The sequence below is a fragment of the Excalfactoria chinensis genome, chromosome 1, assembly GCF_039878825.1.
Source record: "Excalfactoria chinensis isolate bCotChi1 chromosome 1, bCotChi1.hap2, whole genome shotgun sequence".
NCBI classification, from domain to species: domain Eukaryota; kingdom Metazoa; phylum Chordata; class Aves; order Galliformes; family Phasianidae; genus Excalfactoria; species Excalfactoria chinensis.
In genome coordinates this window covers 155,291,107-155,308,620 of record NC_092825.1, presented here as the reverse complement: position 1 = coordinate 155,308,620, position 17,514 = coordinate 155,291,107, and the positions used below count along the sequence as shown (strand labels likewise).

The following is a 17,514-nucleotide window of genomic DNA, read 5'->3' as shown; positions in this document are numbered from 1 at the left end:
CATTTATCATTTTTATATAAAAAGTTAGAGCGATTTTCAGCCTTTATTTACCTCTGCTTACAAGGTCTAGATGAAATTTCCTTACTGGTAGCCATGGCTTATTTTTCTGCCTTTCTCTTAAGTCTATGTACATGGTCTAACCCTTTGTTTATGAGAGTCCGCTACGTACAATACTATGATGGAGCTATAGGCATCAAAGATAGCAAGAGTTCTTAATTCTATCTATCTCCTGCATGAAACTCTCAGGAGCTGGGAGAATTTCAAGTGTGAAAATGAAAGAGGAGATGAGACTCCCTTAACTGTTTCCCTGTCCCTTCAATAAAGATAGCTTCTGGTAGTTTAAACTTCAGTTTATGTTAACAGACTTAAACAGTGAGGAGCTGATGTATGGATTTAAAAAGCAGGAGTAAAAAGATGGCAGTCTTCAAAGTTATGAATACTCTGCAACTTGAATGACTGAAAAATATACATACTAAAATGCTCATCTCAGTTGAGTTTGCTAAGTACATTTTATTGACTACATCAGACAGATGCTATTATAAGCTTAATAATAGATGTTAATAATGGGGAAATTAGAACATCAAGACACTTTCAGTGTCGATGTACTGAATAGTTCACTGAAAATATCTCATAAAAAGTCAGACAATGGAATTATTTTATTGCCATCAGAAATATAAGTGTGACTTGCTGAAGACTGGCCGTTACCTCTTGTATTATGTTTATTTTCTTGACACAAGCAAATGGAGGGCGGCCAACACTTGCTGAGATACAGAAATGCACAGTTGGGCTACTTGAAACTGTCTTTGAGGCGTTAAGCTTCTATTTAGACACAATTTTTTTCAGTTTCATTTCAGTTCTTTGGGTGCTAAAATGCTGAGTTCACTCATACAAAAACAGCTCCGGATAAATATGGTAGTTTGATCGGTTTCACTCATATCACCTGGTAGGTTTATAACTAAGCTGTCAAAAGAAAATGAATTGTGAGTTCACAATGAAAGTACTTTAATTGTGAAAGCGACGTTAGAGTGAAGTGCTGATGTAAATGTAGAATGTTTTACGTAGGTCACTTTGAAAGTAATGTCTCCTTTGTATTTCCATGGAAACTACAACGAAGAGCACAGTAACACTATTTGATAGAGCAAATCCTTAGCTACAAAGCGCTATTTTTCAATATGGTCACCACCATAGCTCTGCATTTTCGCCAATGATGAACAAGAAACTGCATGCTATGCTTGTAAAACAACATCAGCAGAGGTGACCCACTATTTCACAGCTGTTATGACAGCATCGCTGCTGGGAAAACATTGCCCATGCACTCCATCTTTCATCAGACTGAACAAATGGAACTTAGAGGGCACCAAATCTGGTGGGTCTGATGGGACAGTCCAGCCAAGATTGGCAGTGTGCTCCGTGGTCACCAAACTGCTATGGAACTTCGTGTTATCATGTTGCAGGAGAAAGATTATCTTCTTCTCTGGCCTTCAGCTTAGTCAGTATTGCAGTGTAGCAGTCAGAGTTGATTGTCTGAGTTCCAGGAAGTTGATAAGGATCACCCCTTCCTTATCCCAAAAGACAGCACTACTTATTATACCCTCTGAGGGCTGCATCTTAAACTTTTTCTTCAGTGGGGAATTCACACGTTGCCATTCCTTGGACTCCAGCTTATAGAGGTGACACCACATTTCCTCATCAGTGACAGTGCAATCCAAGATACTGCTACCTTCAGCCTCGAACTGCTCCAGTAGATTCTGACAAACTTGCATACTTTGCTTTCTCTTCCTGTGTGAGCCCTCATATTAATAGGCTGTGGCATGCCTCTCCATAATTTACACACTTTTGTTAATGGGTTATTGCAAACATCTTTCTTTCCACAGTTGTCACAGTGTCTTGTAGAGTCAGCGTATGTTTTGTCTGGGTCAACTCTGCTGTTCTTGAAAAGTTTCTTACTGAGAGATGATATGAGTATCAAAATTGAGCCTTGAATTTAGTGATGTGTGCCAGTGATTCCTTTATCTCCTGCAGTTTATTAAATTAGATCGTTTACCCTTGAAGTTAACTAGAATTCAATCCCATATTAAGTGGCAGACCCACTTCTGAACATAACTAGGATTTGTTTAGTACACAGTGTAAATTCCCTTACTATAGTCTGTTTGACCATCTGAAGTCTAGAATAACCCCAAAGCACCCAAGCTTTGCCTCCTCTTCATAGTAGCCCCAATTACACATCAGTATATATTTAATAGCAGCTTGGCATAAATAGAATGCAGATGTGAAACACCTGGTTTCATTGTGTTATAGAGAGCACCAAATCTGTAGCTGGCTTCTCTGGGCTTAAACTGTGTTCTTTACATTATTGTATGAAGGATGATAGATTATTTAGTTTCCAAAGTGAATTCATTTGACTCCTAGAACCTCAGTGATATTCAAGTAAAATGTGAAACTTTGTTGGCATCCCTTTGTGTATATTAGAAGAAAGAGATATAGAGGGGAGTTGTTAAGATAACTTGTATCTCTCATTCAATGTAAAATGAGTGTTAAGTTCCATTCCTGCCTTACTACCCATGATGTCGGGGGTGAATGGATGTGCAAGAGGCACCCAGCTGTATGAAATGTACACAATAATGAATAAAGCCTTTCAGTGCATTTAAATCATGTAAAGCACAGGTTTCTCTTACAATGCAATGCAAGTCAAAACTGCTGAAAGAAACAAAGTTGAAGGAAGTCTTACAACGGAGGGAAATGTTAGGTATTTGTGATGGAACTGGTCAGCTTTTGACGCTATGTATTTGGAAAGTAATGTCAGAACAGGAAATCTCAGTAGGTTTAGACATTCCAGTCAGGCTAGATTGGAAAAGACACAGTGGATTTCTTAAATATATTTGAGCCTGTTCACTGTTTTAAATAGTTGTTTTTCATGTCTTTCTTCTCACTCCAGACAAAGTAGATATTTTTCTCTGTCTGTCATTCAGATTGTCAGGTTCAAAATATAGTTTTGGATCCTCCCCTTATAACTACCTATCCAGCAGTTCCAATGTCAAGAATTTACAGAATCACCGAATCACAGAATTGTAGGGGCTGGAAGGGACCTTTATAACAAAAGATACTCTATTAACCACATTCCATTGCAAACTTAAGACTACGTGCTTTAACTAGAGAAATACTATTGTAAAAAACAAAGCTAATGTTAGAAACATATGCGTATCTATGAGAAATATGTGATCAACTTAGTGAATCACTAAGATGTTCAGGGGGCTGAGGCACCTCTCCTATGTAGAATGGCTTAAAGAACTGGCCTTGTTTAGCTTAGAGAAGAGAAGGCTCTGGGGAGACCTCATTGTGGCCTATTACTTTTTACAGAATGTTTTGTTTTAATTCACGACGTTGACAATATAGTCTTGGTTTTAGATTTTACAGTAATCTAAGTTGAGTGGCTTTTGTTTTCCTTGGTGTTTCTGATAGTTCTGAAATCTACCTGTTGTACAGGAAAAAGAGCTGTTTATTTCTAAAGAAATTTCTTAAACCAAAAAGCAGAAGCCCCTAGGGGTAACATGTTATTAAGTGTCTTTATTCCTATACAAATGTTAAATTAATGTAATTTAACAGATTCAGTCTTGATTTTGCACTTATGACATGGTTCACAGAGGATGTATTGTACCTCTTTGAATTAATATCAGTACCACAAAGAGGAAGTAAATTCTGTTTTGAACAGTTGCCAAGACATTGCTGTTAGAGCACATGTTTTCAGTTTGAAAACACGTATGGAATTCATGTCAGTACTAAGTCTGCAAGACAGTCAATTCAAGCATTAAATACTATACAGTGCTGGTGAAAATCTTTGTAATGCCAGTGAACTTCTGAGAAGACAATAAATTGTCATTACTGGGTCAGAGGAATTAATCAGGGGACACAATTTAGCAGAGGGTTGTTACTTAGGGTAGTATGGTTAGGTCATGGCTGGACTCAATGATCTTTAAGGTCTTTTCCAACCTCAGTGATTCTATGTTTCTATGATCAGAGAGATGAATGTATTACGGTTCATGAAATGAAGACTAATTTATACAGTTTAGACTTAAAGACATTGCTTTTATATGTCATTGACTTTCATATAATAGTAAACTGATATTGAATTATGGAAGATTAGTGGTTGAAGAGCATTTTACACATGAATCACTGATTCACTGCATGACTCAGGGTTCATAACAGGAAGAAGTATTTTTTACCTTCACTCACCCATTTAAATCTAACCTCAGCCTAAAGTGATTCAGTCCCAAACATCTGACAGCTGTTGGGTCTTCAGTTCTACAGTAAGTTGGTGGGGAACATGCAGTCACTAGATGGGCATTTGCAGTAGAAAACTCACCACTATAGATTTTCATAGACGTGACGGGGAAGATAAGGATTACATGTGTACAATGTGAGAAGAACATGCCATTTATTTAGTCACTGTTCATGAAAAGAAAATCATTCTGCCCATCAGTAGAGCACGTGAAACTGTAGTTGAGCAGTCATTAAGTTTGTAAAGTGAATATACAGCCAGATATTGCCAACACCACAAGAGGCATTCAAACTGTGGATGGTTCTGTCTACAGTGGAATTTTAAATTCTATTGGCTGTCATCAATAAATGCTTATTTTTGTAGCATGATTAACATCTGAATGCACTACATGGTTTAAATTTGAGGGCACTCTTAGATCTGATGTGGGTCTAATGTGCTGCTCAGCATCAGGGTGGAAGATCTTATAGATTGTTGTTGGGTTGTAAGAATGATATTACTTGGTATAAAAAAGATTTACAGCTCTATTTTTATTTTACAGATAACCATTCAGAGGGACAGTGGTTTGGATGTCAGTTCCCCCAAACATGGAAAAGTGGATCCAGACAACATGCCTCATGTTGGTGGAAATACTTGGGCTGGTGGAACAGGTTCTCATTCATTACGTTTTCTATGCACCTTGGAAGGATGTTTGCAAAAGATGCTGTACCAGATAAAAGTAGACACATACAAACCCACTCTCTGCTTAGAGCTATTTTACTCAGTGACTTTATTGTCTATGGGAAGTAGTTGAAGTACCTAGAGCCTAACTTAAGCTCAATATAGTAGATCTCCACTTAAATGACATTCTGTAGTTTTTTGCTCTTCATTGCCCATATAGGGAAACAGCACCTTGCAGCTATAGAAGCTAGGCCATCTGAGTCACTTGCCGTTCTCTAAGACTTCTGTAGCAGCAGAATTTTAGGTAACATAGGCAGTAGAAATACACAATAGGCAAAAGTGCCTTCTAATTCTAAAGGATGTGATAGTGATCAGTTGATAGAGTGGTTTGGTACCGATGTAAATCAGCAGTCTCAGGAAAAGACAAAGTCTGAATAAATTGCTTTAAGGACCAAGAGCTTTGAGTATATGTCCTGTATGTAATTTACAGTCCGCTTTGTACAAGGTGATAACTGTTACTAATCTGACCTCAGAGTATTACAGACACAAATATTCCATCGGGGTTCTCCTGTATCTTGATAAGTATTTGTTTTTGAATGTTGTTGGCAATAAATATTTATTTTCAGAACTGGGAAATTTTTTTGAATATCATGGATAGCTATGACAATGGAAGCTCTCAAGAAAATATTTTTCATATTTAAATATTTCATATTTATTATTGAATGAGTATTCTTTAATTCTTTCTTTTTTCCTTTCAACCATCCTAGGTGGGAGAGACACTGCTGGGCTAGGTGGCAAGGGTGGACCATATCGCCTGGATGCTGGCCATAAGGTTTACCAAATATCTCAGGCTGAAAAGGATGCTGTTCCTGAGGAAGTTAAGAGAGCTGCTCGAGAGATGGCTGAAAAGGCCTTTAAACAGAGGTAATGTTAAAGTCTTTATTTATCTTTCTGTTTACCAGAAGAATTAGATGAAGGAAAAAAAACAAACAAAACAGTTGTCTTCATTAGCTGCACTTGCTAACTGAGTATTTCTCAGTACGCACAGAGGTTCAGATTTCTTCCACCAACTGATTTTTCAGGTCAGACTCTGGTACCTATCATAAAAATAGCTAAGTGCATTGACAGTCATACCAAGTGAGCTTAGTGAGCTTTATGTTTCAACCCAAGCCATACTACGGTGTGAATATCTGCCTGAAAGTAGAGTACTGGGGAGATTAAAACATCGGAGCAAGTACAATTAGAGTTCACATTTTGCTGCTGTTAACAGTGATTCCTAATCAAGGATGCAAATCTGGGTGCTATAAGTAACAGGAAAGGAGACTGCCATTAGCTTTAACTGCTGTATAAACATAGATGCTGTAGCACAGAGCGCACTCTGTATGGGAGCCGCTGTATTTAAATTTATCTACTGCATTCAGATCAAATTTCTGTTTTAATCTTTTTTTTTATTACCAAATTTCCTCAAGCACTGAATGTATTCATTAGAGCATTAGTGATTAATAAAGACAAGGAGAGTGTACTGATTATATCAGAGCTTCACAGGAAAAGGCTCAGAAAGGAATAACTACTTAATTTACATAAACAACATCCAGATATTTAAATTAAAAATAATCAGTCTGTTCTGAAATGACATTCAACATGGATTATTATTCTATACCACCTGGATAGCTGTGGGAACAAAGAGATAAAAGTTAGGAATAAGAAGGTTGGAGTCCTTAGACTAAAGAAGAAAAAAAAGAAGGGATCTGCAAATGTTATTGTTTGGTTTAAATGTTATTGTCTGGAAGTGAAAATTTTCATCTGAATGCTTTTGATGGCTTTCCCAGCTGGGTGATACTTCTAGTGGAAAACATTTTAAATTACCTCATTTCAGTAGAGTGGAGTTAGCAATTACTCTTGGATAGATGCATATATTGCTAGCCTACATATACTTTGCTAATAATTTATAATTCATTTAAAAATCCGTGTTTTCAACACAGCCTTAGTGAGATTATGCTGTTGTGAATTGCTTGTGTTTGAAATAAGCTGTGCATGGATAGAATCACAGAGTCACAGAATTGTAAAGGTTGGAATAGACCGCTAAGATCATCTAGTCTTACTGTCAACCCATACTGGATAGGTCATGTATTTTAAGTCAGGACTGAATCCAGTCAGGATAGTTGGATGGGCAAATATAAGATTGCAGCCTCACTACAGAAATCTGGGTTAAGGAAAATATTGAGTGGTGCATAAATCCAGCGCATTCATTTGTGCCCCAGCTCATACCTCACTGTTAGACCTCTGTGATTGTGTTCCAATTGTGAGTTTCACCATCTTAAGACTATCTGCTCAGACACAATATTGAAAACAGTGAAGAGCTTCCAAGTGGAGACACGACTTATGGAAGGTCTTTGTTTTTATAGTGCAGATGTTGATCTTTGTTATATGTCTGGAGAGAGGTCTGTGACATGACTCACTTTCTGTGGGGGAGCACATTTTTACTGACATACATTTAAAGCTCCTTTGTTTCAAGATTTCCTCATTTTATGAAGCACCACGATAGGTGTTGGAGACACCGCAACTGGCTGTAAATCTTCAACAACAGATTTGAGAGTATGTCTGTACTTAACCTTTGTGTTAAAGCGTGGGTCATGATACGCTTAAAATACTCCGACAGTGAAGTAATGGATAGGCACTCGTGTATGTACATATAGCAACACCTAAGCCAATAAAATTCGATCACAGTTTTCCAAACATCTGATTCAGTTCCCAAACACTAAAGCAGATTAGGAGAGAGCCAAGGGATGAGTAATTTTAGTAGGTTTTGATGTGAGGCAATCCTTGTAGGCATTGGTGATCTTTTGAACAAGTCACAAAAGCAGTCACCACTTCTTTGATTTGGCTCTTGTTTGTGATCGCGGTAGTCTCAATTTACGTGTTATCAAGTAAGCACGCTTCTAATTTATATATGCTAAAGGATGGTGTGGTTGTTTCTAAAGCTGTTCTGAGCTCCCTGTTCTTTGCTCTAGATTGAAAGAGATTCAGATGAGTGAGTACGATGCATCTACTTACGAAAGATTCTCTGGAGCAGTACGCCGTCAGGTTCAGTCACTCCGCATCATCTTAGACAACCTGCAGGTAATCTTAGGTTCACTGATAAAGGAACATGGTGAGCTCGTTACGTTATGCTTAAAATACTGTCCTGCTAATATTGTTACCATCTGATACATTTCAGAGTTAAAAGCAGATTCAGGTTATAATCATGTTTAGGAAAAATAGTCTCGTATTACTATTTCAAAGGCAGTTTTTAAATGAGCTCATCTTTACAAGTTACTTTACTCCCATCACACAGCTTGCAGAGATTACTTATTCAGGACCTCAGTTTTGCGACAGAAAATGCTATATGTTATTAAGAGAGTAGGTGATGGTGTGCAGATCACAGTCTCTGTCTTTGCCCCCTGTCCAAAAGTCTTTTAAACATGGAAATACTATGCATGTTAAAAGGCATTCATAGCTTTGCTGCTTATGCACCTGAAAACAATTCTTCCTCAGGATTTATTTTGAGCCTGACTAATTAAAATGGGCATGGCTCCAGTCATTAAGTAGAAGCTAACCAAACATACCACTTTACTTTTCTTCTGTTAATTAGTTCCATGGTTGTTTGAGATTTCATTAATGCTAGTTCATAAAGAGAGGGTTCAGTTGAAAAACTGCAGGTATAAATCTCAGTTTTTCCTGCATTGTTTTTATCCAAGTGCTTGTTTTTACTATGTTTCTGTCAGATATGCATTTTGAAGCACGCTTTATGGCAAAAAGGGAATAAATGAATCTTCAATTTAAAGTATTTTTAAAATCTGCCTTATCTATTCCTTGGGGCCAAAGTTGTTATATTCAGGGGTCACATTAATCATAGTCAAAATATAATGTATTTTAATATAAGGAGACATATCCTGTGACTTTGTTAAAAAGGTCATTTTAATATCAAGGCAAACACTTACAAGCCTTGGTATTTTATGAGACTGCCAATGTCCTGTGCAAATTCATAACAGCTAATCACAGAGATGATGAACTTACTGTATGATGAATAAACAACAACTTGCTGAGTTCAGAAAAGCTCGCTCTTAGAATAAAAGCAATATTGAAAGCAAATTCTGAACTGTAATCATTTCTGTACTCATTGTGGTAGTTATTTTATCAGGAGGTGCACAAGGAAGATGAAGACAAATGATAACAAGGCTTACGTAGAATCCAAGAATATTTCATATTTCATTTTTGCATTAGAGAACGCTTTTGGCTTTTTAGAAATGTTTGAGTTTGCTTTGTTTTGAACTTTCTATGTTCTTGTAATGAAAATATATCGACCACACTCATTTTGCCTGGATTTTCTTTTCAACATGCGCCTTTTAATCACTGGGTTTTATGGACTTGTTTTTAAAAATATGTTCCTTTGATTAAATTTTACACCCAAGGATGTGAAGCCTGAAATTCTGGTCCAGTTGTTGGTTCCTCAAAAATCAGTAGCAGCAGCAAGTTGAAAGTAGTGCATAAAGATTGTCTGAGAATGTAATTTCATGGTTCATTTTACTTTATGTAACTCACTAATCTTTGTCAATTATTTGAACAAAACTAGTGTAGCATTACAAGTTGTTCTTGATCTGCTGTAGAAGCAGCAAGCCCTGAACTCCAGAGTCCAGCCAGTGATGAGCTTTCTTCTCTCTCCTAGTGCTGACCAATCTCTGTATAAAGCTTATCTGAAGTCCAAATTTAATAACTTACAATTAATCAGAGACTCAGAAAGACCTGAGATTTTAGATTACGTGCTCTCTGGAAGTACTTCTCTTTTTATTAATTGCAGAGAGAGTCTGCTGCAACTGACCTTGTAGCTTCTGAGCATCTTTTATGCACCTACACTTGAAGTGGGCAAAGCTGGGTCTGAGTCGCAGAGCCTAATGGGGCTGACTGATTTGGACTGTGTGGGAATTGTCAGGTCATAGCAGCAACAGCAGTGGCAGTATGGTGATAGAGACAGTTGGGATAGATGACAGTGGGAAAAATCCCATGCCTTGTCATGCTTTTCAACTGTTTGCCCTTTCTAGGAAAGTTTTTATCCTTCAAACATAAATACTCATGTCATTTGTTTGAATTTATGAAAATTGTGTGTTGAAATTACTTTGAAACTTACCAGCTATATGTGTACACACACATGTATTTTATAACACAAATACTTAAGAGGGGTTATTTTCTGTTAAAAAAAAAAAAAAAAAAAAAAAAAAAAAAAAAAAAAAGCTTAGAAATTCATAGAATCATAGAAACATAAAATGACCTGGGTTGAAAAGGGCCACAATGATCATGGAGTTTCAACCCCCTGCTATGTGCAGGGTCACCAACCACCAGACCATGTTGCCCAGAGCCACATCCAGCCTGGCCTTGAATGCCTCCAGGGATGGGGCATCCACAACCTCCTTGGGCAACCTGTTCCAGTGTGTCACCACCTCTGTGTGAAAAACTTCCTCCATATCTAACCTAAACCTCCCCGGTCTCAGTTTAAAGCCATTCCCCCTTGTCCTATCACTATCGACCCTTGTAAACAGCCATTCCCCCTCCTGTTTATACATTCTCTTCAAGTACTGAAAGGCCACAGTGAGTTCTCCCCAGAACCTTCTCTTTTCCAAGCTGAACAAGCCCAGTTCCCTCAACCTTTCTTCATTGGAGAGGTGCTCCAGCCCTCTCATCATCTTAGCAGCCCTTCTTTAAATTCTGCACTGAATAGGCAGATGCTAAGTAGTCTAAATAATTTTAGTGTAATTTTGGTAAGATTTTGAGTCATATTTTGTCAGTGTCCTTTCCTCTTTTAGGAGAAGAATATCAACTCAGTGTCCCTCCGTTCCTAAACTTCAGCTCTGATATTGCTTTTTTTTCTTTTTTATTTTTTTATATCAACTGAACATTGCATAAGCTTTATAATATGGTAAACAGTCATGGATTTTTAATTATGGCCATCATTTAAAAGTATATTCTTCACACGCTGCTGTTCCTTGAACACCAAATAGCCCCAAAGCTAAAACTTGTTTAATGAAAACTGTAGTGAGACTAGTTAAGAATTTGCTCATCTAAGTGAACCTTTTTAATCTTCTGTTGTTTCTCCCTCATGTCTACTGAAAGGAAGCAAATAACACACATTTTACAAAGCTTCAGCCCTCGGGAAGTCTTGAGGCTTTATCTGTGTTCCAGTATGGCAGTGGTTAAAATTATTAGGAACAAAATCATCTGATCGACATCATCCTGGAAGCGTCATGATTCACTTTAGACAGGCTCTGCTCACTGAGCACGTTGTCTCTAGGAGCACTTCTTTAATGGTTAGTTGGGGTGTTGAAATTAGCCATGTGTTATCCTGCTGTGGTTTTCACAGCAGGAAAACACCTATGGTGAGGCAATTCAGTGGAGCATGGAGAGGTCATCTAGAATCAGGGCAGCCTGGTCTAGTATAAGGTATGAAGGTTGGAGGCCCTTCTTGTGGCAGGGAGTTTGGAGCTTGATGATCCTCAAGGTCCCTTCCAACCCAAGCCATTCTGTGATATGATTTTGTGAATTTACAGGACTCTTGCAATGTTACACAATTCCCAGGGCAACAAAGGAATCAATAAGCCTATGGAAGAGGGGATTTCAAACTCTGTCCCAAGGGTAGTTAATGATAGTGGAGACTGCTAAGCTAGGGTACAAACAAATTCCTGGATACCCCATTGCAAAGCTTGGTTAGAACCAGGCTAGCCATAGCACCACTGAAATGTGTCAGGGAGAACAACTGACTGAATTCACAACTTAAGAAATCTTTTACTCTTTGGGCTTATGATTGGGCTGAGGTTTCCATGTATTGCAGGAATCTGTACAGCTTTTGGCATAACCTAACTAAAAAGACCTGTGTTTGTCACAGCTATTTTAACTCGATACTGTAAAATGAGTTAATCAAAACATTTTCCCTGTGGCTTTGTGTTCTTTCTGCACACTTATTTTCATAGATGACTAGTCCATTACTTTAGAGTAGCTATTGGCAATAGGCAGTAATCCAAAACGCCTTTTTCCATATGCACTAAAAAGAAAAACCTCATAAATTTTGACCAGAGCAATTTCAAAGATTCTCTTAGCCTTAGGAAACCATCATCCTACTGTTCAGACTGTACAAAATTGCAATGATTCGTCCTCTCAAATCCCAGGCCTGCCGTTTGCTTGGGATTTGTAATGTAACACTTCCTGCCTCTCAAAGAGCAACTGATTTTCATTCCTGAGATCCAGTGTCTCAGGCAGTTTGTGTCCTGCTGGATATTTGATTTACCTCCAGCTGCTAACCAACAGTTTTGCTGAGCATGCAAATGCATTATACGTATATAAATTCAAAATCGTATGGCTAGATAATCCAGGCTGGCCTTACTACAACTCCAAACTGAACATTTAAGCAGAAATGAAATAGGGCTTAAAACACATATATGAACTCTTTGCCATCTTTAGATGATCTTATGACATAGGGATTATGCTGAAGCTATCCATTTAAGGTATCCTTAAATAGGTTTTTTTGTTATCTGAAATACTTGAACCTTTAATCTTCTGTGCTTGTTTCTACATGCTGCATTTCCATAAATACTTGAGTTATTGGACAGTAGGGCGTTTTCAACAAGAAGGCTGTAAATAACTGATGTTCTTTCAAGTAAAATGGAAAAAAAAAAATTAAAAAAAAAAAAAGTGAGATATCTCTTGAGTATCACAATTTTCAAGGGTTTTATACTAAAATAGAAAAAGAGTGTACTGCAAATGTTGGTTTTGGCCATTTACTACTACATAAGCTTAATGCTGCTTAGTTTTAGTTTGAAGTCAGCCACCTTATTTTTTCTTGTGCTTCTTGAATGAAGAGTATGTAATAAATTGCCAGTTATGCACGTCCCTCTGGTTGCATGCAGCTTTGTACAGATTTGTTACTCAAATTTCCTGCACATTTGCAAGAAAAAAAGGTTAATATTTCTACAGTCCACAGGTAAACTCCCACATATCAGAAGACTTTAAGGAGAGCAATAGTATGGAGGAATGTATTCTTTGTCAGTATTGACTTTTCTTTCAGAGAAAGAAAGGAAAAGAGCTGTGAAAGTGTATTCAGGTTTCACTGGCTTTTGCCAAAAATAATAAGCAATGACAAAGAAAGTTCATATGCCTGTAGTAGGTCTTAAATTGCCTAAAATGCCTTCAAATCACCAAGTGAATTAAGGTTTGTTTTTTTTCTGTTGTAGGCCAAGGGTAAGGAAAGACAATGGATGAGACACCAAGCTGTTGGAGAGCTAGATGATGCCAAAATCATTGATGGGCTGACAGGAGAGAAAGCCATTTATAAGCGACGGGGAGAGCTTGAGCCGCAAGTAAGTACCTAATATGTAGCAGGGAAAAGTAGGGGAGGGCTTAACAGGTTTGATGGTTTCTTAGTGGCTGTACCTGTACAGAGATGAGAAACTGTAAAAAACTACCTCTGGCTCAGGGATTTGCAGAGACAGATGCAAAATGGAAGATTTACTTCACCTCTTCCTACAATCTTCCACACATTTGCTGTTGGCCACCCTCAGAGAGATGCTGATCTAAGCAGTCCTTTGTTTTGATCCAGTGCAACAGGTTTAATGCTTATAAAAGTATTTTAATACTTATATAAGTATTTTAATACTTATAAAAGTATTATATTTTCATGAGCTGAAGATGATTATCAGGAAAACTGCTCGTTCATCAAAAAAACAGAAGGAAAAGATTTTCTCACTAATATAACTTTGTTGTTGTTGCTGATGTTGTTACATACCCCAACACCCTTGAAAATTTTATAAAAATCCATTAATTTTCTATGATATGCAAAGTATTATGTCATTCATAGATACTTAGATTTAAGAGTAAAAGCAATAATGAGGAAGAAGAGTGAGGAAAAGCCACTGAGGTTGCCTGTCCCATGTCTCATTTCAGCCATTCCTTAGGAGACATGAAGGTTAGGCCTCAAATGGTTACAACTATGAAACCAGTTGAATCAGGTCAACAAAACCCAGCCAGAACGTGTGCGGCTAATCAGTGATATTTAACAGTAATACTTAATGACAGATTGTGAAAAGGTTTTTGGTTTTTTTTTTTTGCAATCTTTATAGCCTTTTTTGGTGATCTTTTTTGAAATTTTAACATTACGGCTCTTTTTAATAGATGGGTCCAACATCTTTTTGCACGACAGGTTTCCCCTTTTGTTGAATCTCTGGTATCATCTTTCTTGCTACTTAAGCCTGGTGTCTGTTACTTTGATCAGTTCTTAGTAGTCATCCTTGCCTATGTTAAAGATCAATAAGGGAGAAGTGATTAGAACCTCATTTCTGACCTTCTTTCAAAATGCATTTTCTCAGTGTGCACAGTTCAGTTACAATGCATAGTCAGTCATAACAGTGAAAAAAAACACCAAAAACAGACATCTTTTAATTCTGCTTTAAAAAAAGGAGTAGGATTTAATGGATCACTCCTCCTGTTCTGTGAGGATACAGCAGTCCACTGAGAAAATAATGAAAGAGTAAAGCACACAAATGCTGGCAGCTCTTTCCAGCTAATAGAAGTGCTTTAGGTATCTGTTTTTTAGTGTGGCTGCTTTCAGTCAACTCCTATTTAACAGCCATTAGTTTGTATTTAGACTGATCTCAGCGCACACTGTATAAAGTCTCTCCGTGGAATGTACTGTGCCAGTAATTGTTAAAACAGATGGAGATTGTTTTCAGGAAAAAATAATGGTTTGGGAATGAGAATAAAGAGGAATCTAGTTGTAAATCAGAACAAGATTTCAAACATTTTTAGAATATTATAAACCTCAGCAGATTAGATTTTCTTCTAGGGGTATCTGTTGGTAATGTAAGCCAAGGAAGAAGGTTTCCATTATGAACTTTGGCAGACTGAGAAAAGGTGAGAGTATTCTTTCTGAAATGTGAAGAATAGCAAATGAGACCAGAAAAAGTATTTTCCTGACAAGCATGCCTGGAATTTTCAAAGCTGTGTTGTTTCCAATCATTGAAGGTGAAGGGAAAGAATGAATTTGGGTATCTGTTTGGCAACTGCTTTGAAATACATAGAAAAAATATTTACATATATATATATATATACAAATATATATACATGCACACACAAATATATTTGGCTCTTTATTTAAAAAAAAGAACAGTTTTTGCTAGAGAAAGGCTTTGTGCTTTGCTCAGTCTGGTGGGTTCTCATTCCAAACCATGTTATCCATTGTGCTGTTTAGGTTTTCCACTTGTAGTGTGTAATTTTCTGCTGTGTTTCCTTGCCAGCCTGGGAGCCCCCAGCAGAAGCCTAAACGCTTGCGCTTAGTGGTGGATGTTTCTGGAAGCATGTACCGCTTTAACGGGGTTGACGGACGACTGGAGCGGTCCATGGAGGCTGTCTGCATGGTCTTGGAAGCTTTTGAGAATTATGAGCACAAATTCAAGGTAATTACAGCTGTGCTAGGAGGTCCGTGCTTACTGCACAGACTGTGTGGAACAGCGGAAAAAGTGTTTCAGCAGTCAGTCTAGCCAAAGGACATTATTCATTCCTGCAAGGAAATAAAGGCACTAATCTGCTTCTGGCAAACTGAAGAATAAAACTAGTGAGTGGACAAGAAACATTACATGCTTCAGCAGGGGAGAATTCAATTTAAGACTCCAATTTTTTGTTGAAATATGCTGCCTTCTTCTGCATTTATTGATTAACTTGTTTCTTGGAACAGAAGCACTTAAGACTGTAGAACACAGGTAAATATGAGCTTTGGGACGTGCAAAAATGTCCAGCCTTTCCATCTCATCCAAGAGTATGAACAGTAGTACTTTGTGATGGAAAACAACCAAACTTATTTGTCCATTAGTTGTGAAAGCAAGAAAACCATCTATTGTGCTGAAAGACACTAGGTCCAAAATGTTATTTAATGGTAGCCTGCAAAGGAAATGCCAATTCATTTTGTGCTCTTTTTTGTTTCTGTAAACCTAACTAAGGCCTAAGGTATGTTTCTTTAACTTCAAAAATGACGATAATGGCCAGTCTTGACTCTATTCTTGACAAACTCAATGTTTGATGAAAGAATACGGATGTCTTTAGGGAAGAGCATCTCAATCATGAGACTTAAAATTCATCAGAACAAAATGTAAAATCTTTTAAGTAAAGATTAGTATAATACTTAGTCCAGATTGATTCAGCCAGCTTTGCTTCGTGTTGTTCCTCTGATAGCATAATCTTACAGGTTTCTGTTCTTCCATAGAATCTCCTCTGAGGAACACCGCATATAGAGTTGTCTTCCTATAATGTCTTCTAAAAAACAATCATCATACAAAAGTAGTGGATGCATGGATAAATATATTGTAGTCAACATGGCTTTTGAAAGGGAAGCAAAATATCTGAAGCATCTATATGTATGTGATGGGTGAGGTTTGTTGACTGTCTCCTTAGCCAAAAGCATTTGTCAAAAGGTCCCTTACCATCAGTTCATATAGAAATAGAACTGCTTTAGAGGCAAAAGGGAAAGCTCTCAGAGAAATAAACTACAGCTTGAACTAATGAAAACAGACAACTGTAAGTGGCCATTTTTCAGAGTGAGGAAATAAAGGAAGGCTGGTGGAACTGCATTAGGATTTGTGCCAATCCCAATGATGTTCTGCATATTCGTAAGTGATTTGGAAAAGAGGCTGGATAGTCAAGTGACAGAAGTTACTATCTGTATGAAGTGATTTGGGAAAAAAAGGGTAATCCAACTGCAAAAATTGAGAGAAAAAGACCTGGCAGTAAGTAGTGACTGGGAAATAAAATAGCAGATGGTGATCGGTGCTATCCAATGTAAAACACTGTAAATAGAAAAAGACAATCCTATGTTAAAAATTATTTGCAAAAGGACAGAGAACAATGCAGAAAGCATCAGAATGCTGCTGTAAACATCATTAGAGCATCCACTTCAGAAGTGAAAAAAAGAACATTATCCATACAATCTCTACACAACCTCTATGAGTCAAGAGGGCTGTAAGGCTAATTTGTTATTTAAAATGGAGCAAGGAGTGATGTAGCAAGGAGAAAAAGTTGTTTGCTGCTTCTACGTCTGTTCAACTTCAGTCAGCTCTAAGCAACCTCTCTTTCAGTTAAGACTCTTTGCACTAGAGAGAAGATTTTGGTGGGCCAGTAATAGCAGCCTGATTTGGGGCTGTCCAGATTTACTGTCAACCTCAGAGCTGCTTTTGCTCAATGGAAGGAAAGTATTTTTCTTCTTCCATATATCCCTCTTTGCTTTCCCATTGGGATTTCATCCACTCAAAGCATAATATCTACACAAATATTACAAGGCTCCCTAAAGATGATGAGAGCGCTGAACAGGATGTGGCCTTAAATTTCACTGGCTGCTGAAATTGCCCCCAAAAACGAGTACAAATGAAGCTGTTTATTAACTTGTCAGATTTGTCTTTACATGATCCAATAATTAGGCAGATTTTAACCAAAACTGCATGATTCATTCATATCAGAAATCTCTCAGGCATGTGCTGATGGACTTCTTGTGTTATTTCTAAACTCTCCAGCTCTCA

General features: G+C 37.5%; 1 protein-coding gene across 1 annotated transcript in view; it reads left to right on the top strand.

Moving 5' to 3' along the window:
- VWA8 (von Willebrand factor A domain containing 8) overlaps positions 1–17,514 on the top strand; it is a 162,925-nt gene that overhangs the window by 132,972 nt on the left and 12,439 nt on the right. The window contains exons 38-42 of the mRNA XM_072358299.1: positions 4,815–4,923; positions 5,701–5,857; positions 7,945–8,053; positions 13,189–13,314; positions 15,247–15,405. Coding sequence (XP_072214400.1) covers positions 4,815–4,923; positions 5,701–5,857; positions 7,945–8,053; positions 13,189–13,314; positions 15,247–15,405 — 660 coding nt within the window. The remainder of the gene's footprint in view (positions 1–4,814; positions 4,924–5,700; positions 5,858–7,944; positions 8,054–13,188; positions 13,315–15,246; positions 15,406–17,514) is intronic.